The sequence below is a fragment of the Carettochelys insculpta genome, chromosome 22 (genome assembly GCF_033958435.1).
Source record: "Carettochelys insculpta isolate YL-2023 chromosome 22, ASM3395843v1, whole genome shotgun sequence".
NCBI lineage: Eukaryota > Metazoa > Chordata > Testudines > Carettochelyidae > Carettochelys > Carettochelys insculpta.
The window spans coordinates 2394194-2414436 of record NC_134158.1 but is presented as its reverse complement, the minus strand read 5'-3'; the positions used below and the strand labels follow the sequence as shown (position 1 = coordinate 2414436).

Here is a 20243-nt window from a genome sequence, read left to right as displayed (position 1 = left end):
CCTTCAGCTTCCTGAAGGGGATCTCTAAAGCGGATGGAGAGAGGCTCTTCTCAGTGGTGACAGATGGCAGAACAAGGAGCAATGGTCTGAAGTTATGGGGGGGAGGTGTAAGTTGGGTACTAGGAAAAACTCCTTCCCCAGGAGGGTGATGAAGCACTGGAATGCGTTGCCTAGAGAGGTGGTGGATTCTCCATCCCTAGAGGTTTTTGAGTCCCAGCTTGACATGGTCCTGGATGGGATGACTTAGTTGAGGTTGGTCCTGGTTTGAGCAGGGGGCTGGACTCAATGACCTCCTGAGGTCCCTTCCAGCACTAGGAGTCTGTGATGCTATGGATGTTACACCACCGGGTTTGTCACTCACCAGTCCCACCCCTGCGGTTCACCACTGGGCCCAGGGTGTAGCAGCCACACAGGTTGACTCCCTTCCCTCCAGGTCTGGGCTCCTCCCCTCGCCTGTCCGTCAATGGCTATCAGGCCGGTGGAATCCACGTGGTGTGTGAATCAGCAGGGTGGTACCCAGAGCCCCGCGTGCTGTGGAGAGACGTCAGGGGGCAGCGATTGGCACCAGTGACGGAGGAAGTATCCCGGCAGGCTGACGGGCTGTTTGCCACTCACAGCGCCGCTATTGTAACTGACGCGTCAAACCAGAACCTGTCCTGCTCGGTGCTCAGCCCCCGCCTGCGCCAGGAGAAGACAGCCCAGATGCACATCGCAGGTCCAGCACTGGCCTTTGGGAAAGGGGCTCCCTGGGTGAACTTGTATTAGGTGCCCTGGCCCCTGGGGATGCAGGACCCCTCATTGTCCCATCTCCCGTAGGTGCCCTCCATTGCTGCTGGCCTCCGCAGCCTCCCCACCCCATTTCCCGGGGCTTCTTGGGCAACCCCAGCTCCCTACAGCCCTAGGGCTCCCCTGCCTCTCCCCAGTACTGGGTTTGTATTGAAAGAGATTCTGGGAATCAGAATTCAGTGCTGGCTGGGGATTGTTGGGAGCTGGCTGGAGCCCAGCTCTGAGGCCCAAGCCATCACCAGGGCAGTGGCAGACGTCGTCATGTTGGCCTCCTTATCTGGATGTCTCCATCAAAGGAAGGGGCCCCAGCGGCCCGGAGGGGAAATGGCCCCCCTCGGGCTAGTTCGTGGGGCTGGAGAGGTGGAGCTCGCTGGTAAAGCTGAGCGGGATTTCGTGCTTCTCCTCGGGAGCTGTTTGTAGAAAGCACAATGACCGTAAAGAACAGCCCTGCTGCTCAACCCCCTTTGCAACCCTTCTTCCCTGGGCCCCAAACTCCCTGCTGGCACAGGCCTGCCTTCTGCCCTGACTCCCTGCACCCTCCAGCCATCACCTGCCCCCATGTCCTGCCCTGTGCCCCCTTCCTTCCCCAAACCTGTCCGCACCTTCTTCTGTCTGAGCCCTGCGTTCCCATCCCATGCCCTATCTGTGCCCCCCGGCCTCCGAACCCCACCCTGGGCCCCGATCTCTGCCCCTTCCCCAACCCCTGAACCCCATTCTGCACCCTGATCTCCGTACCCCCTTCTACCCAGTCGCCTCCTGCTCACACCCCTCTGCCATGGGCTGTGTCGGGGAGTCTGGAGAGCAACGGCTCCTGGTGTCCGCAGCATGGTCCAGGGGAGGAAAGTGAGCTGGTTGGAGGGAGCCCTGCTGCTGCCTCTCTCTTCCTCTTTCCTCTGCACAGCCCCAGGGGCTCACTGAAGAGCTCTGGGGGGAGCAGGGTCTATGGGTCACAGCTGTCCCCACCCACGTGCCTGCGCCGGGAAGAAAGAGGAGAAATCGGGGTGCCCCCCACCCTGTGCCTCTGGGAGTTTGCAGCACTTCCATGCCTGCTGTCGGCGAGCTCCTCTGACCACGGTGCCCTGGGCAGTCTCTACGGCCAGACCCAAGCGGGTCAGAGCACAGCAGAGCCAGGGTGCTGGACACTAGCAGTAAACAGACTCATACAACAGATGGTTTATGGTGGGGCAGGCCAGATACGGCCCACGTGCTGTGCGTGGCTGTGGGCTGCGTACAGCCCATTGGCTACATAGGGCCTGGGGGCTGCAAACAGTCCCCCTAATGCTTGGATCTGGCCCACGGGCAGCATCCCTATTTCTGTCCCTCTGCTGAGGTAGCAGTGGGGCTGGGAACCCGAATCCCTTTAAATCGGTGCTGTTCAAAGGGCTCCTGGTCCCACGGCTGCGGCGCTGCCTGACCGCCTCTTGGGATTCCTGTGGCTATTCAAAAAGCCCACAGCGCTCAGCTTTGCCACCACTCCAGCCGCGGGATGTAAACAGTACCTGGGGCAGGTGCAGTCCTGGCCGTAGCTGGCGAGTTTTTCAGGAGCGGCCCCGACACCCTTCCAAAGTCTGTAGAATGGCCCCAGCAGGGTGCCCGACCCAGTCTGTGCAGCCAGGGTCCAGCCATGTTCAGTGCCCAGGTCACAGCTTGAACTCCCGTCAGCTTCCGGGGAGAAGCCGTGTCTTGTGTTATCGCTGAAAAGCCAGATCGAGGGTTCCCGGGGGACGCTCCCAGCCCCCTGCCGGAGGCTGCGGTGCGCCCCGTCGACTGTGTCAGCGTTTCACACCAGCGTAACTTTCCCTTGCAGATGTGTTCCTCCCGCGGGCCTCTCCCTGCTGGGTGGCACTGTGGGTGATTCTGGCAGGAGTGGTCTCTCTTGTCCTCGTGGCTGGTTATTGCTTCTGGAAGCTGCGCAGAGGCAGAGGTAGGGAGAGGGGGGCTCCTGGGTTCAGAAGAGACATTTGGGGGCTTCGTCCTGCGCCACGCGGAGAGATTGGAATGAAGTCGATGCAAGGGCTGGATGGGGAGGGGCTGGGACTGGGACTGGGGAGAGAGGGGCTCCTGGAGTCAGAGGCGGCTGTCGGGGGCTGCGGCCCTGCGCCACCCAGAGGGGTTGAAGTGAAATCAGCGCAGGGACCGGAGAGCGGGGGGACAAGCGATGGAACAGATAAGCCAGACTCCGCTGGGTGGGAGCCGGAAGGACCACGACACTAGGTGTGCACAGAGCCGTGCCAGACGTAGCATCCCCCCTTGGGGGCTCACTGTCGATGGGACTGTGCCTGTCAGTAGGTGCTCAGTGGCGGTGGGGTTGCCCAGTTTGGAGCAGGGCCAAGGCCCAGTGACCGGGGCGTGGAGCGACCCATATGACCCTGGCATCGGCAAGCCCCACACATGCCAAATGGGAGACGCTCCTGGCTCCGGGAGGTTTATAACTGGGGAGGGGAAACTGAGGCATAAAGCAGGGAAGAGACTTGCCCAAGGATGCCCTGCAAGTCAGCAGCAGGGCTGAGAATTCAGCTGCTCCCCTGAGACCCACCCCAGAGCTCCACCCGCTGCCCAGCCTACCTGCACACTTTCCTCAAGGGCCAGACGTGGGGCTCCCTGGCGCTGGGTGAGGCAGGTTAGACCCAGAGGGCTCTGACCACATGGAGGAGGTGGAGGGCAGCGCCTTTAGTCCTTGTCGGCAGCCAGCCCCCACGTCACCATCGCCCTGACGGGTGGGAAGTAGCAGCAGCGGCCGGCCCAGGGGCCATTACATTGCAAGGAAGATGCTTGTCCACATGAAGCTTTTGTCATTGAGGAGGGAAATTGAGCTGTCACCTGAGGCACCTTTACCTGAGCGTGAACGCATCCGCATGAGGGGCTCTATCCAGGGAGCCCGGCGAGTCTGTCAGCCCAGCTTATCATACCATGACGACTATTCCGCAAAACATCACGCTCCTAAGCACGCTGTCTGCTCACAGGGCCCTTGTCCTCACTGCCTGACGTCAACGTGACACCTGCGTTCTTAACACGTCGTCTTCTCCCCCTGCAGATGCTGAGCAGGCTGGCCTGAAGGAAGACATACGTGAGTATCTGGTACTGTTGTTGTTAGTCCACTCAGGACCGAAGCGGGAACTTCCACAGCTAAGAACGTGGGCTGCTCAGCTCAGACACCCTCCAGGGCTGCTGCTGGGCTTGGTCTGAGACTGGCGGACAGGCAGAAATGCTTCATTCTGTCTGGGTTCATGCCTGCCCTCCCATGACTCAAACAGCGTTACATTGCTGTTATTATTGAATCAGAGGTGCACAGAAGATAAGGGCTGGAAGAGATCTCAGGAGGGCCTCCAGTCCAACTCCCTGCCCAAAGGAGGACCAATCCCAGCTAAGTCGTCCCAGGCAGGGCTCGGTCAAGCTGGGACCTAAAAACCTCTAGGGATGGAGATTCCATCATCTCTCTAGGTAACTCATTCCAGTGCTTCACCACCCGCCTGGGGAAAGAGGTTTTCCTCATATCCAACTTATACCTCTCCCTCTGTAACTTCAGACCGTGGCTCCTTGTTCTGCCGTCTGTCACCACTGAGAACGGTTTCTCACCCTCCTCTTTAGAGCTCCCCTCACAAAGTTGAAGGCTGCTATCAAATGGCCCCTCAGTCTTCTCTTCTGTAAACTTAATACACTCATCCTTCGCTCTACGAGCACAAGGGGTTCCCAACTTAGCGCTCGTAGGCAAAACCTTGTAAGAGGGACACTAAAATCTCGTTAAAATACCTGTAAAAGTCTGCGATTGGTTCCTAGAGCTGGGCGAAGGCGCGGCAGCAGGTGGCGCTGCTTTTGAAAGGTGAGTGAACCGTGGGTTTGGGAGTTGGAAAAGGGTAAAGGCTGTGGGGCAGTTTGGGACCATGAGTGGGAGGGAGAGTTAAAACCTGGTGGCTGGGTGGGTCCGTGGGGGCGTTCAGGCTGCTGCAGGTTGGGAGTGTGGTCTGGGGCGGAGGGTGTCAGGCTGTCGCGGGTTAGGTTTATCGGGCTGATGGAGAAGAGAGGTGGGGGTCAGGCTGCCGCAGGGCCGGTCTATGGGGTCAGCAGAGGGTGGGGGGTTAGGCTGCCGTGGGGCTGGTGGAGGGGCGGGGTGTCAGGCTGCCGCGGGGCCAGCGGGTGAGGGCGTAAGACTGCCGTGGGGCCAGTCTGTGGGTCGGCACTGGGGTTAAGGCTGCCGCAGGTTGGGGCCGTGGGGCTGGTGGCAGCTGCTGGAGGGGGCAGTGGGGGGTGTCAGGCTGCGGTGGGTTGGAGCCACGGGGCTGGCGGGGGGTCAGACTAGGACAGGTTGGAGTTGCAGGGAGGGGATTAGCCTTATATTAGCGGGGAAGTTCACTTGTAGAGTGAAGAGAGGTAAGTGCAAAGGTAAGTAAACGTGTCCCTCGTTTAAACGAGTCCTCATTTAACGAGGGATGAGTGTAATCCCAGTTCCCTCAGCCTTTCTTCACAAATCACGTGCTCCAGCCCCATAATCGTTTTTGTCACCCTCCTCTGGACTCTCTCCGGTTCATCCACAGCCTTTCTGCAGCAGTGATGTTATGATAGGACCGAAGGCCCTGTTACGCTGGAGCCTTCAGAGGCACTTGGCATGAGGCAGGCCTTGGGCTGAGCTGCCAGCTAAGCCAGACAAAGGCTGGGAGGAACGTATTCTTTGAGTGGTGTCCCTGTGGGTGCTCCACTGTCAGTATATTCCTGTCTCTGATGCCGCAGATCAGAGATTTGAGTTAGCGTGGTCCATTCAGACCACACGTATGCTGCTGTGACTCATGCCCTGCTGTGGGGCTGGATATCGCCCTGCCCTGGCAGCCCTGCTCTCAGATCCTTCTCAGCCACTGGCGCCTGCGACAGCGCCTCAGCAGCCCCCAGTCTGAGACGCTCTCATCGGCGTTTTACTTTCCGCTCTGAGGCTCTGAGGGGAGCTGTGCAAGTCTGTAGCTTCACAAGTAACAAGCCGTCCCTGTCGCGCCTTAAAGACTAACACATTTCCGCTCTGAGGCTCTGAGGGGAGCTGTGCAAGTCTGTAGCTTCACAAGTAACAAGCCGTCCTGTCGCGCCTTAAAGCCTAACACATTTCCGCTTTGAGGCTCTGAGGGGAGCTGTGCAAGTCTGTAGCTTCACAAGTAACAAGCCGTCCCTGTCGCGCCTTAAAGACTAACACATTTCCGCTCTGAGGCTCTGAGGGGAGCTGTGCAAGTCTGTAGCTTCACAAGTAACAAGCCGTCCTGTCGCGCCTTAAAGACTAACACATTTCCGCTTTGAGGCTCTGAGGGGAGCTGTGCAAGTCTGTAGCTTCACAAGTAACAAGCCGTCCTGTCGCGCCTTAAAGACTAACACATTTCCGCTTTGAGGCTCTGAGGGGAGCTGTGCGAGTCTGTAGCTTCACAAGTAACAAGCCGTCCCTGTCGCGCCTTAAAGACTAACACATTTCCGCTTTGAGGCTCTGAGGGGGAGCTGTGCGAGTCTGTAGCTTCACAAGCAACAAGCCGTCCTGTCGCGCCTTAAAAACTAACACATTTCCGCTTTGAGGCTCTGAGGGGAGCTGTGCAAGTCTGTAGCTTCACAAGTAACAAGCCGTCCTGTCGCGCCTTAAAGACTAACACATTTCCGCTTTGAGGCTCTGAGGGGAGCTGTGCAAGTCTGTAGCTTCACAAGCAACAAGCCGTCCTGTCGCGCCTTAAAGACTAACACATTTCCGCTTTGAGGCTCTGAGGGGAGCTGTGCAAGTCTGTAGCTTCACAAGCAACAAGCCGTCCTGTCGCGCCTTAAAGACTAACACATTTCCGCTTTGAGGCTCTGAGGGGAGCTGTGCAAGTCTGTAGCTTCACAAGCAACAAGCCGTCCTGTCGCGCCTTAAAGACTAACACATTTCCGCTTTGAGGCTCTGAGGGGGAGCTGTGCAAGTCTGTAGCTTCACAAGTAACAAGCCGCCCTGTCGCGCCTTAAAGACTAACACATTTCCGCTTTGAGGCTCTGAGGGGGAGCTGTGCAAGTCTGTAGCTTCACAAGCAACAAGCCGTCCTGTCGCGCCTTAAAGACTAACACATTTCCGCTTTGAGGCTCTGAGGGGGAGCTGTGCAAGTCTGTAGCTTCACAAGCAACAAGCTGTCCTGTCGCGCCTTAAAGACTAACACATTTCCGCTTTGAGGCTCTGAGGGGGAGCTGTGCGAGTCTGTAGCTTCACAAGTAACAAGCCGTCCCTGTCGCGCCTTAAAGACTAACACATTTCCGCTTTGAGGCTCTGAGGGGAGCTGTGCAAGTCTGTAGCTTCACAAGTAACAAGCCGCCCTGTCGCGCCTTAAAGACTAACACATTTCCGCTTTGAGGCTCTGAGGGGGAGCTGTGCAAGTCTGTAGCTTCACAAGCAACAAGCCGTCCTGTCGCGCCTTAAAGACTAACACATTTCCGCTTTGAGGCTCTGAGGGGGAGCTGTGCAAGTCTGTAGCTTCACAAGCAACAAGCCGTCCTGTCGCGCCTTAAAGACTAACACATTTCCGCTTTGAGGCTCTGAGGGGAGCTGTGCGAGTCTGTAGCTTCACAAGTAACAAGCCGTCCTGTCGCGCCTTAAAGACTAACACATTTCCGCTTTGAGGCTCTCAGGGGGAGCTGTGCAAGTCTGTAGCCTCACAAGCAACAAGCCGTCCTGTCGCGCCTTAAAGACTAACACATTTCCGCTTTGAGGCTCTGAGGGGAGCTGTGCAAGTCTGTAGCTTCACAAGTAACAAGCCGCCCTGTCGCGCCTTAAAGACTAACACATTTCCGCTTTGAGGCTCTGAGGGGGAGCTGTGCAAGTCTGTAGCTTCACAAGTAACAAGCCGTCCCTGTCGCGCCTTAAAGACTAACACATTTCCGCTTTGAGGCTCTGAGGGGGAGCTGTGCGAGTCTGTAGCTTCACAAGCAACAAGCCGTCCTGTCGCGCCTTAAAGACTAACACATTTCCGCTTTGAGGCTCTGAGGGGGAGCTGTGCAAGTCTGTAGCTTCACAAGTAACAAGCCGTCCTGTCGCGCCTTAAAGCCTAACACATTTCCGCTCTGGGGCTCTGAGGGGAGCTGTGCAAGTCTGTAGCTTCACAAGTAACAAGCCGTCCTGTCGCGCCTTAAAGCCTAACACATTTCCGCTCTGAGGCTCTGAGGGGAGCTGTGCAAGTCTGTAGCTTCACAAGCAACAAGCCGTCCTGTCGCGCCTTAAAGACTAACACATTTCCGCTTTGAGGCTCTGAGGGGGAGCTGTGCAAGTCTGTAGCTTCACAAGTAACAAGCCGTCCCTGTCGCGCCTTAAAGACTAACACATTTCCACTTTGAGGCTCTGAGGGGGAGCTGTGCAAGTCTGTAGCTTCACAAGCAACAAGCCGTCCTGTCGCGCCTTAAAGACTAACACATTTCCGCTTTGAGGCTCTGAGGGGGAGCTGTGCAAGTCTGTAGCTTCACAAGTAACAAGCCGTCCTGTCGCGCCTTAAAGCCTAACACATTTCCGCTTTGAGGCTCTGAGGGGAGCTGTGCAAGTCTGTAGCTTCACAAGCAACAAGCCGTCCTGTCGCGCCTTAAAGCCTAACACATTTCCGCTCTGAGGCTCTGAGGGGAGCTGTGCAAGTCTGTAGCTTCACAAGTAACAAGCCGTCCTGTCGCGCCTTAAAGACTAACACATTTCCGCTTTGAGGCTCTGAGGGGGAGCTGTGCAAGTCTGTAGCTTCACAAGTAACAAGCCGTCCTGTCGCGCCTTAAAGACTAACACATTTCCGCTCTGAGGCTCTGAGGGGAGCTGTGCAAGTCTGTAGCTTCACAAGCAACAAGCCGTCCTGTCGCGCCTTAAAGACTAACACATTTCCGCTCTGAGGCTCTGAGGGGAGCTGTGCAAGTCTGTAGCTTCACAAGTAACAAGCCGTCCTGTCGCACCTTAAAGACTAACACATTTCCGCTTTGAGGCTCTGAGGGGAGCTGTGCAAGTCTGTAGCTTCACAAGTAACAAGCCGTCCTGTCGCGCCTTAAAGACTAACACATTTCCGCTTTGAGGCTCTGAGGGGGAGCTGTGCAAGTCTGTAGCTTCACAAGCAAGAAGCCGTCCTGTCGCGCCTTAAAGACTAACACATTTCCGCTTTGAGGCTCTGAGGGGAGCTGTGCGAGTCTGTAGCTTCACAAGTAACAAGCCGTCCTGTCGCGCCTTAAAGACTAACACATTTCCGCTTTGAGGCTCTGAGGGGAGCTGTGCGAGTCTGTAGCTTCACAAGCAACAAGCCGTCCCTGTCGCGCCTTAAAGACTAACACATTTCCGCTTTGAGGCTCTGAGGGGGAGCTGTGCGAGTCTGTAGCTTCACAAGCAACAAGCCGTCCTGTCGCGCCTTAAAGACTAACACATTTCCGCTCTGGGGCTCTGAGGGGAGCTGTGCAAGTCTGTAGCTTCACAAGTAACAAGCCGCCCTGTCGCGCCTTAAAGACTAACACATTTCCGCTTTGAGGCTCTGAGGGGGAGCTGTGCAAGTCTGTAGCTTCACAAGCAACAAGCCGTCCTGTCGCGCCTTAAAGACTAACACATTTCCGCTTTGAGGCTCTGAGGGGGAGCTGTGCAAGTCTGTAGCTTCACAAGCAACAAGCCGTCCTGTCGCGCCTTAAAGACTAACACATTTCCGCTTTGAGGCTCTGAGGGGAGCTGTGCGAGTCTGTAGCTTCACAAGTAACAAGCCGTCCTGTCGCGCCTTAAAGACTAACACATTTCCGCTTTGAGGCTCTGAGGGGGAGCTGTGCAAGTCTGTAGCTTCACAAGCAACAAGCCGTCCTGTCGCGCCTTAAAGACTAACACATTTCCGCTTTGAGGCTCTGAGGGGGAGCTGTGCGAGTCTGTAGCTTCACAAGTAACAAGCCGTCCCTGTCGCGCCTTAAAGACTAACACATTTCCGCTTTGAGGCTCTGAGGGGGAGCTGTGCGAGTCTGTAGCTTCACAAGCAACAAGCCGTCCTGTCGCGCCTTAAAGACTAACACATTTCCGCTTTGAGGCTCTGAGGGGAGCTGTGCGAGTCTGTAGCTTCACAAGTAACAAGCCGTCCTGTCGCGCCTTAAAGACTAACACATTTCCGCTTTGAGGCTCTGAGGGGGAGCTGTGCGAGTCTGTAGCTTCACAAGCAACAAGCCGTCCCTGTCGCGCCTTAAAGACTAACACATTTCCGCTTTGAGGCTCTGGGGGGAGCTGTGCAAGTCTGTAGCTTCACAAGCAACAAGCCGTCCTGTCGCGCCTTAAAGACTAACACATTTCCGCTTTGAGGCTCTGAGGGGGAGCTGTGCAAGTCTGTAGCTTCACAAGCAACAAGCCGTCCTGTCGCGCCTTAAAGACTAACACATTTCCGCTTTTAGGCTCTGAGGGGGAGCTGTGCAAGTCTGTAGCTTCACAAGCAACAAGCCGTCCTGTCGCGCCTTAAAGCCTAACACATTTCCGCTTTGAGGCTCTGAGGGGGAGCTGTGCAAGTCTGTAGCTTCACAAGCAACAAGCCGTCCCTGTCGCGCCTTAAAGCCTAACACATTTCCGCTTTGAGGCTCTGAGGGGGAGCTGTGCAAGTCTGTAGCTTCACAAGCAACAAGCCGTCCCTGTCGCGCCTTAAAGCCTAACACATTTCCGCTCTGAGGCTCTGAGGGGGAGCTGTGCAAGTCTGTAGCTTCACAAGCAACAAGCCGTCCTGTCGCGCCTTAAAGACTAACACATTTCCGCTTTGAGGCTCTGAGGGGAGCTGTGCAAGTCTGTAGCTTCACAAGCAACAAGCCGTCCTGTCGCGCCTTAAAGACTAACACATTTCCGCTTTGAGGCTCTGAGGGGAGCTGTGCAAGTCTGTAGCTTCACAAGCAACAAGCCGTCCTGTCGCGCCTTAAAGACTAACACATTTCCGCTCTGGGGCTCTGAGGGGAGCTGTGCAAGTCTGTAGCTTCACAAGTAACAAGCCGCCCTGTCGCGCCTTAAAGACTAACACATTTCCGCTTTGAGGCTCTGAGGGGGAGCTGTGCAAGTCTGTAGCTTCACAAGCAACAAGCCGTCCTGTCGCGCCTTAAAGACTAACACATTTCCGCTTTGAGGCTCTGAGGGGAGCTGTGCGAGTCTGTAGCTTCACAAGCAACAAGCCGTCCTGTCGCGCCTTAAAGACTAACACATTTCCGCTTTGAGGCTCTGAGGGGAGCTGTGCAAGTCTGTAGCTTCACAAGTAACAAGCCGTCCTGTCGCGCCTTAAAGACTAACACATTTCCGCTTTGAGGCTCTGAGGGGAGCTGTGCAAGTCTGTAGCTTCACAAGTAACAAGCCGTCCCTGTCGCGCCTTAAAGACTAACACATTTCCGCTTTGAGGCTCTGAGGGGGAGCTGTGCGAGTCTGTAGCTTCACAAGCAACAAGCCGTCCTGTCGCGCCTTAAAGACTAACACATTTCCGCTTTGAGGCTCTGAGGGGAGCTGTGCGAGTCTGTAGCTTCACAAGTAACAAGCCGTCCTGTCGCGCCTTAAAGACTAACACATTTCCGCTTTGAGGCTCTGAGGGGGAGCTGTGCGAGTCTGTAGCTTCACAAGCAACAAGCCGTCCCTGTCGCGCCTTAAAGACTAACACATTTCCGCTTTGAGGCTCTGAGGGGGAGCTGTGCAAGTCTGTAGCTTCACAAGCAACAAGCCGTCCTGTCGCGCCTTAAAGACTAACACATTTCCGCTTTGAGGCTCTGAGGGGAGCTGTGCGAGTCTGTAGCTTCACAAGTAACAAGCCGTCCTGTCGCGCCTTAAAGACTAACACATTTCCGCTTTGAGGCTCTGAGGGGGAGCTGTGCGAGTCTGTAGCTTCACAAGCAACAAGCCGTCCCTGTCGCGCCTTAAAGACTAACACATTTCCGCTTTGAGGCTCTGAGGGGGAGCTGTGCAAGTCTGTAGCTTCACAAGCAACAAGCCGTCCTGTCGCGCCTTAAAGACTAACACATTTCCGCTTTGAGGCTCTGAGGGGGAGCTGTGCAAGTCTGTAGCTTCACAAGCAACAAGCCGTCCTGTCGCGCCTTAAAGACTAACACATTTCCGCTTTGAGGCTCTGAGGGGGAGCTGTGCAAGTCTGTAGCTTCACAAGCAACAAGCCGTCCTGTCGCGCCTTAAAGCCTAACACATTTCCGCTTTGAGGCTCTGAGGGGGAGCTGTGCAAGTCTGTAGCTTCACAAGCAACAAGCCGTCCCTGTCGCGCCTTAAAGCCTAACACATTTCCGCTTTGAGGCTCTGAGGGGAGCTGTGCAAGTCTGTAGCTTCACAAGCAACAAGCCGTCCTGTCGCGCCTTAAAGCCTAACACATTTCCGCTTTGAGGCTCTGAGGGGGAGCTGTGCAAGTCTGTAGCTTCACAAGCAACAAGCCGTCCCTGTCGCGCCTTAAAGCCTAACACATTTCCGCTCTGAGGCTCTGAGGGGGAGCTGTGCAAGTCTGTAGCTTCACAAGCAACAAGCCGTCCTGTCGCGCCTTAAAGACTAACACATTTCCGCTTTGAGGCTCTGAGGGGAGCTGTGCAAGTCTGTAGCTTCACAAGCAACAAGCCGTCCTGTCGCGCCTTAAAGCCTAACACATTTCCGCTTTGAGGCTCTGAGGGGAGCTGTGCAAGTCTGTAGCTTCACAAGCAACAAGCCGTCCTGTCGCGCCTTAAAGACTAACACATTTCCGCTTTGAGGCTCTGAGGGGAGCTGTGCAAGTCTGTAGCTTCACAAGCAACAAGCCGTCCTGTCGCGCCTTAAAGACTAACACATTTCCGCTTTGAGGCTCTGAGGGGAGCTGTGCGAGTCTGTAGCTTCACAAGCAACAAGCCGTCCTGTCGCGCCTTAAAGACTAACACATTTCCGCTCTGGGGCTCTGAGGGGAGCTGTGCAAGTCTGTAGCTTCACAAGTAACAAGCCGCCCTGTCGCGCCTTAAAGACCAACACATTTCCGCTTTGAGGCTCTGAGGGGGAGCTGTGCAAGTCTGTAGCCTCACAAGCAACAAGCCGTCCTGTCGCGCCTTAAAGACTAACACATTTCCGCTTTGAGGCTCTGAGGGGGAGCTGTGCGAGTCTGTAGCTTCACAAGTAACAAGCCGTCCCTGTCGCGCCTTAAAGACTAACACATTTCCGCTTTGAGGCTCTGAGGGGGAGCTGTGCAAGTCTGTAGCTTCACAAGCAACAAGCCGTCCCTGTCGCGCCTTAAAGACTAACACATTTCCGCTTTGAGGCTATGAGGGGGAGCTGTGCGAGTCTGTAGCTTCACAAGCAACAAGCCGTCCTGTCGCGCCTTAAAGACTAACACATTTCCGCTTTGAGGCTCTGAGGGGAGCTGTGCGAGTCTGTAGCTTCACAAGTAACAAGCCGTCCTGTCGCGCCTTAAAGACTAACACATTTCCGCTTTGAGGCTCTGAGGGGGAGCTGTGCGAGTCTGTAGCTTCACAAGCAACAAGCCGTCCCTGTCGCGCCTTAAAGACTAACACATTTCCGCTTTGAGGCTCTGAGGGGGAGCTGTGCAAGTCTGTAGCTTCACAAGCAACAAGCCGTCCTGTCGCGCCTTAAAGCCTAACACATTTCCGCTTTGAGGCTCTGAGGGGGAGCTGTGCAAGTCTGTAGCTTCACAAGCAACAAGCCGTCCCTGTCGCGCCTTAAAGCCTAACACATTTCCGCTTTGAGGCTCTGAGGGGAGCTGTGCAAGTCTGTAGCTTCACAAGCAACAAGCCGTCCTGTCGCGCCTTAAAGCCTAACACATTTCCGCTTTGAGGCTCTGAGGGGGAGCTGTGCAAGTCTGTAGCTTCACAAGCAACAAGCCGTCCCTGTCGCGCCTTAAAGCCTAACACATTTCCGCTCTGAGGCTCTGAGGGGGAGCTGTGCAAGTCTGTAGCTTCACAAGCAACAAGCCGTCCTGTCGCGCCTTAAAGACTAACACATTTCCGCTTTGAGGCTCTGAGGGGGAGCTGTGCAAGTCTGTAGCTTCACAAGCAACAAGCCGTCCTGTCGCGCCTTAAAGCCTAACACATTTCCGCTTTGAGGCTCTGAGGGGAGCTTTGCAAGTCTGTAGCTTCACAAGCAACAAGCCGTCCTGTCGCGCCTTAAAGACTAACACATTTCCGCTTTGAGGCTCTGAGGGGAGCTGTGCAAGTCTGTAGCTTCACAAGCAACAAGCCGTCCTGTCGCGCCTTAAAGACTAACACATTTCCGCTTTGAGGCTCTGAGGGGGAGCTGTGCAAGTCTGTAGCTTCACATGCAATAAGCCGTCCTGTCGCGCCTTAAAGACTAACACATTTCCGCTTTGAGGCTCTGAGGGGGAGCTGTGCGAGTCTGTAGCTTCACAAGCAACAAGCCGTCCTGTCGCGCCTTAAAGACTAACACATTTCCGCTTTGAGGCTCTGAGGGGGAGCTGTGCGAGTCTGTAGCTTCACAAGCAACAAGCCGTCCTGTCGCGCCTTAAAGACTAACACATTTCCGCTTTGAGGCTCTGAGGGGGAGCTGTGCAAGTCTGTAGCTTCACAAGCAACAAGCCGTCCTGTCGCGCCTTAAAGCCTAACACATTTCCGCTTTGAGGCTCTGAGGGGGAGCTGTGCAAGTCTGTAGCTTCACAAGCAACAAGCCGTCCCTGTCGCGCCTTAAAGACTAACACATTTCCGCTTTGAGGCTCTGAGGGGGAGCTGTGCAAGTCTGTAGCTTCACAAGCAACAAGCCGTCCTGTCGCGCCTTAAAGACTAACACATTTCCGCTTTGAGGCTCTGAGGGGGAGCTGTGCAAGTCTGTAGCTTCACAAGCAACAAGCCGTCCTGTCGCTCTTTAAAGCCTAACACATTTCCGCTTTGAGGCTCTGAGGGGGAGCTGTGCAAGTCTGTAGCTTCACAAGCAACAAGCCGTCCCTGTCGCGCCTTAAAGACTAACACATTTCCGCTTTGAGGCTCTGAGGGGGAGCTGTGCAAGTCTGTAGCTTCACAAGCAACAAGCCGTCCTGTCGCGCCTTAAAGACTAACACATTTCCGCTTTGAGGCTCTGAGGGGGAGCTGTGCAAGTCTGTAGCTTCACAAGCAACAAGCCGTCCTGTCGCGCCTTAAAGACTAACACATTTCCGCTTTGAGGCTCTGAGGGGGAGCTGTGCAAGTCTGTAGCTTCACAAGCAATAAGCCGTCCTGTCGCGCCTTAAAGACTAACACATTTCCGCTTTGAGGCTCTGAGGGGAGCTGTGCAAGTCTGTAGCTTCACAAGCAATAAGCCGTCCTGTCGCGCCTTAAAGACTAACACATTTCCGCTTTGAGGCTCTGAGGGGGAGCTGTGCAAGTCTGTAGCTTCACAAGCAATAAGCCGTCCCTGTCGCGCCGTAAAGACTAACACATTTACCTGGTAAGTAAACTTATGAATTATGAATTTATTAACGCTCATGACCTAATAAATTCACCAGTCTTAAGGCGCTACAGAACTGAGTGTTGTTTCTGCTGTGAGTTATTAGCATTTGTTCAAGGAGTTTCACTCAGTTACTGTCAATACTCCCCTTTGGTTGCCTTTTCTCCAGAAGAAAGAAGAATAAAAGAAAAGAACCCCTACAGAGCTCCCTGCCCTTCGTTCTGTCTTGTCTCTTCCCTTCGGGGAAGTGAAACCTGTATCCGGGGTGCGCCTTGCTTTTCCAGCTTCCGGTGGTGCCTCCCCTGCTGAGGAGCGCTTCTCGTCCACGGTACACACAAACTCGGCTGCTCCTCTGATCGTCATCCATGATGCACGTTCCCACGGCATTCGCTGTCTTGGGGACTCACGTTTGCCTTAAAAATATACTTTTTGCCTGAACTTTAAGTCTAGAGCGAGGAACCTTGGCCTAAAGCTATGACTACCGGCGACGGAAACTTCATGGAGAGCAACCTCTCCTCTCCCCTGCCAGTCCTATACAACAGTCCCTGAATTGGACACATGAGCTGCTCCCTCGGCTCAACGGTCTGCGACGGCTTTTAAGAGGACATTTGTTTATTCCTCTCAGAAGGGGGCCATGAGCCCTGTGGCTAGAGGATCTGCCACACAGCAATGATCTCCACCAAGGTCAAACACCTTGGTACAAACTCTTCTACAAGTGTACCCAGGAGGCGACAGGCTCCTCAGGTACCAGTAACCCAGGGGTCTCAGACAACGGGAGTTCGGTATCATTGAGGGATTGGGCAGGCAGAGAGAAAACCAGCTCTTCTAACTCATCTCCAGTCGGGTGCTCTAGGACCCCCACGCCAAGGACATCAGCTCTGCAGAAGAGCAGGCCAACACTGCTGGCCGTTTCTCAGAGTGCAGAAGACTCCTGCTACTGTCAGTTGCTTCTGCTTCAGCCATTTCCACTCAGTTTTCCTCTGTGGTACCACAGGAGTGTCTGGTATCTGGAATCACAGAAATGTTGTTTTCCTAAAGACTTGCTGGTTTCAGAGACCCCTGAGTTGCTTGTGTTCCGCTCCGACCTGTTCCTGGTACTGTCCACATCTCAGTGACCAGACGTTGATGCATTACCAATGGACAAGTCCATGTCTGTCAAGGGAAAATGAGGAGGAGGAGTTCTCCTCAATCTGCGTGGAAGGTTCTCTGTCCCACTACCAGGGAGTGACTCACCCAGAAACCTCTCCAGAACCTGCTTTCCACCATGAGAGACGTGACCCAGGCGCCTGATATGGGCACCCTTGGGCGCACCCACTCCGCAGTACCTCAGTCTCCATGCTGGGACCCAGGGGTAGGCTACAGACACCAATCCTGAGGGCTCCTAATGTTGCCCGTTGGGATGGTAGAAGGCAGTCTCTGTCTATTCCACCTGACCCACAGGAGGAGAACTTTCAAGAGCAGGCAGTGAGATCGGACAAAGGGATTTCTCCAGCGACTCGCATCTCTTCATCCTCTCCTGATGAAGCTGCTAGGCCTCCCCTACCAGCTTTGGCAAATGGCTTCAAACCATTTCAAGACTTCCTCAAGAGGGTGGCATATTCCCTACCAGTTCCACTGGAAGATGGCAAGGTGTTGAAACAAATTGCGTGACATCCTGCAAACTTCATCAGCTCTCCCTCTTAAGGCATTATGGACCCAGCAGACTGTGGCTTACACCCTCCACATGCAAGAAAGCAGATAAAAATGTCCCTGCTAAAGACTGGCTTGATTTTCACACCCATTCCCAAACTCCCTTGCCACTGGTACTGTAAATGAACGTGTCAGAGAGTACTATGCTGAATCAATACCCTGTGGCAAGAACTTGGAACAGCTTGATTTATTTGGATGAAAATCATATTCCTTGGTGACCCTGCAATTGAAGATTTCCAGTTGTTTAGCTCTACTGGCAAAACAGAACTTCATGAATTGTTCTAAAGTAAATGCCTACATTGACCACCTCCTCGCTGATGAAAGCAAACTGTTTCAGGTGGTCATTACTGCGTGTCAGCTTCCTGCCAAGGACACCACTGTCTGCTTCATCTCAACAACAGTGGAAAATGGCTTCCTGATTTCACCTTTCTGGCATTCCACGGGAAGTCCAGTCTTCTGTGAAGGACCTTCCCTTTGCAGGATCCAAATCGTTTGCAGAGAAAATGGATGACTCCCTCCACAGATCCAAAAACTCTAGCAACCACTTCGCATCACTGAGAATTTATGCACCTGCGCAAAAAATAGTTGATATCGTAAAACCACAGATTGCACAGAGACTCCAGCCCAATCTGCTTTCTACTCCACTGAGGCTTTATGAACACCAGCGGAAAACACAATGGCCACATCTATGTGGGAAGCCTCCGTCGACAGAGGTCACTGTTGAGAGGGATTTCCTGGCAGGACCTCTGTTGACAAATCGCATCTACACACAAAAGCAGATCAAAAGAGCAGTCCACTCTGTCGACAGACAGCAGCCAGACTGCCCAGCCCTCTCTCAGCATGGAATGGCTGACTGGAAGCTCTGCAAACAGGGCTGCCCAGTTAACCAGCACCCCTGTTGGTCAAAAAAGGGCCCTGGAGCGTCTACACAGCTGTTTTGTCCACAGAACGTGGTGGAGAGAGCCATGATACCTGAACGGGGAGGGGTATAACACTGCCGGCAGCCATGCCAGGTTTTGTCAACAAGGCACGTTTGGTGTGTAGACACGCCGCAGGTTGTTCTGGGAAAGGCCACTCATGTAGACGTGGCCAAGGAGTATAAAATGAAAACCTGCCACACACTCATCCGTATTACAGACATCGTCATCTATGCACCAGTTTTGATGTGCTGCATGGGTCCCATTTTAATTTGCTGCACAATCCCAAACATAACCACTACTTTGGTGACCGTCTTACTCTTGTTCATCAGAACTGGGAGCAAAATCATCTCTGCAGGATAGTCGATCCATTTTATTTATGGTATGTCTTCATTACTTGGTAGATCAACCCGGTCAGGGTCAGTCTTCCAGGGTTCTGTTTCACACACTTAGCGGGGAACACATGAAATCGAACTACCAGGATCGACAGTTGACCGCTGTGCTTCTCTGTGTCGCAAGGAGTAAAAAAGATTGACAGGAGAGTTTCTCCCATCGACTTCCCTTGGTGAGGACAGTGAGGAAAGTTGATCGTAGACAAGTCAATTCCAGTAATACTTTAGCCTGAGGTGGAATTGCGTAGCTACGTTTGACTTTAAAGTCCTTACCTCTCTCCTCTATACCCCTCCTGCCTGTCACACTTCAGGGACCCTTCTCACAAGTAGCTTTTCATGTTGGGAAATGCGCTGTCTTCTGAACCGAGGTGCTATGGAACCAGCACCATTAACCACCGGGGGAAGAACTTCAACGCCAAGTACTTTGAGATACTGAAATAACACTTTCAATGACACCTTCTGGATCTGCCATCGCTCATCAGATTTGTAAAGGTACAGCGTTTTCAGATGGACGCTTTGGCACCAGTAATTTCATCTCTGGACCACGGGGTCTGGTTCTCAACCTACAAGGTGCTGACTTCCAAATAGTGACCCACCCATCCCACAGAAGGGTTCTCGGGGTCAAGAGCGTGTTGGGAATGGTGTGTTCCCACTGTCTGTACGCAGCGTGATCTCAAGTGCCCTCTCTGTGTTTGGCGTGCTCCTTCGCAAACATTCCTGTGTCTCGCTGATTGCCTGCTCGACGCACGTGCCGTCGGTGATGCTTTGGGCTCCACACGAAAGACTGTGGACCTATTCCCCCAACCAGCTCTGAAAATAGACGTCCAAGAATCCACACGAGCTCCAGGGGAACATTTGGAATTCATAGGGGCCTGTCTAAATGCGGTAGAGGCCAAAGCCTTCCTCACCTTACAGAGGTTCAGCAGCTTAGACCACTTAATCCTGACACATCAGGCCTTTAGTCAGAAACTGGCTTTGGCTGCTGGGATGCTGTGTTAGGCACCTTTGTAACACATTACCTAAGGCACATGTGCCTTGCCTTAGGGAGTGGGCCAGCACACACATTTGTATAACCTTCTGTCAAGGCCCTCAACACCCAAACTCCCTTGACAGGCAGAAAGACCCTCATAGCATTTGTTCCCTGGCCTGAGACAAGCCCATAAAGATCATAATAGACGGCACCACAAGTATGTATCGGAGAGGGAACCATGTTAGCCTGCAGCTTCGAGAACAACAAGAAGTCTTGTGGCACCTTACAGACTAACAGATATTTTGGAGCATGAGCTTTCATGGGGAAAGACCCGCTCCATCAGGTGCATGAGTGGGGGGGGCGCATTTCAGAGGGGTATTTAAAGAGTGGAGTCCCAGTAAAAGGGAGGGTCAAAGCTGAGAAGGTCTATTCAGCAAGGTGGAAATGGTCCAGTTCCATTTCCACCTTGCTGAATGGACCTTGTCAGCTCTGGCCCTCCCTTTTACTGGAACACCACTCTTTAAATACGCCTCTGAAACCTTAGCGCAAGTTTGTGTTGCACAAATGGCTGTGGAAGAGGGGGGAGGTGTTGGTTGGATGTCAGGAAAAACTACTTCACCAAGAGGGTGGTGAAGCACTGGAATGCGTTGCCTAGAGACGTAGTGAAATCTCCATCCCTAGAGGTTTTTAAGTCCCGGCTTGACAAGGTCCTGGCTGGGATGGACTTAGTGAGGTTGATCCTGATTTAGGCAGGGGGCTGGGCTCAATGACCTCCTGAGGTCCCTTCGAGCCCTAGGATTCTATGTACTGACTCTGTGGAGCAATGATTTTTTGGTATCTCTTTGGGGGAGACTCACTTTAAATCAGAGAGCGTGACTCAGACCTCTTTCAACCTCTTCTGTCCTTAGGCAATCTGAGATCTGAACTGGAGAAAGAGAGAGGTAAGTTCCTGGGACAGGTGCTATAAGAATCACATGGGATCTTTTTGAGGGGGAAAGGCCATATACCACATCTACTGAAAATACAGCATGAACAGCAACGCTCGCACACACCACAGATGGTCTTTTAATTACCGGTCTGTTGTACTCAGGTCAATCTAATGGCCATTTAGATTGGACACAAGTGGGGAGCTGGTTGGAGGCTCGGCAAGGCTGAACCCC

The 20243-nt window shown here is 53.9% G+C and overlaps 1 protein-coding gene across 3 annotated transcripts in view; it reads left to right on the top strand.

Moving 5' to 3' along the window:
- LOC142024846 (butyrophilin subfamily 2 member A1-like) overlaps nucleotides 1-20243 on the top strand; it is a 38007-nt gene that overhangs the window by 10594 nt on the left and 7170 nt on the right. For all 3 annotated transcript variants that reach the window (XM_075017123.1, XM_075017122.1, XM_075017121.1), the window contains 4 exons: nucleotides 434-715; nucleotides 2594-2710; nucleotides 3821-3853; nucleotides 19992-20024. In XM_075017123.1, the coding sequence (XP_074873224.1) occupies nucleotides 434-715; nucleotides 2594-2710; nucleotides 3821-3853; nucleotides 19992-20024 (465 nt within the window). The remainder of the gene's footprint in view (nucleotides 1-433; nucleotides 716-2593; nucleotides 2711-3820; nucleotides 3854-19991; nucleotides 20025-20243) is intronic.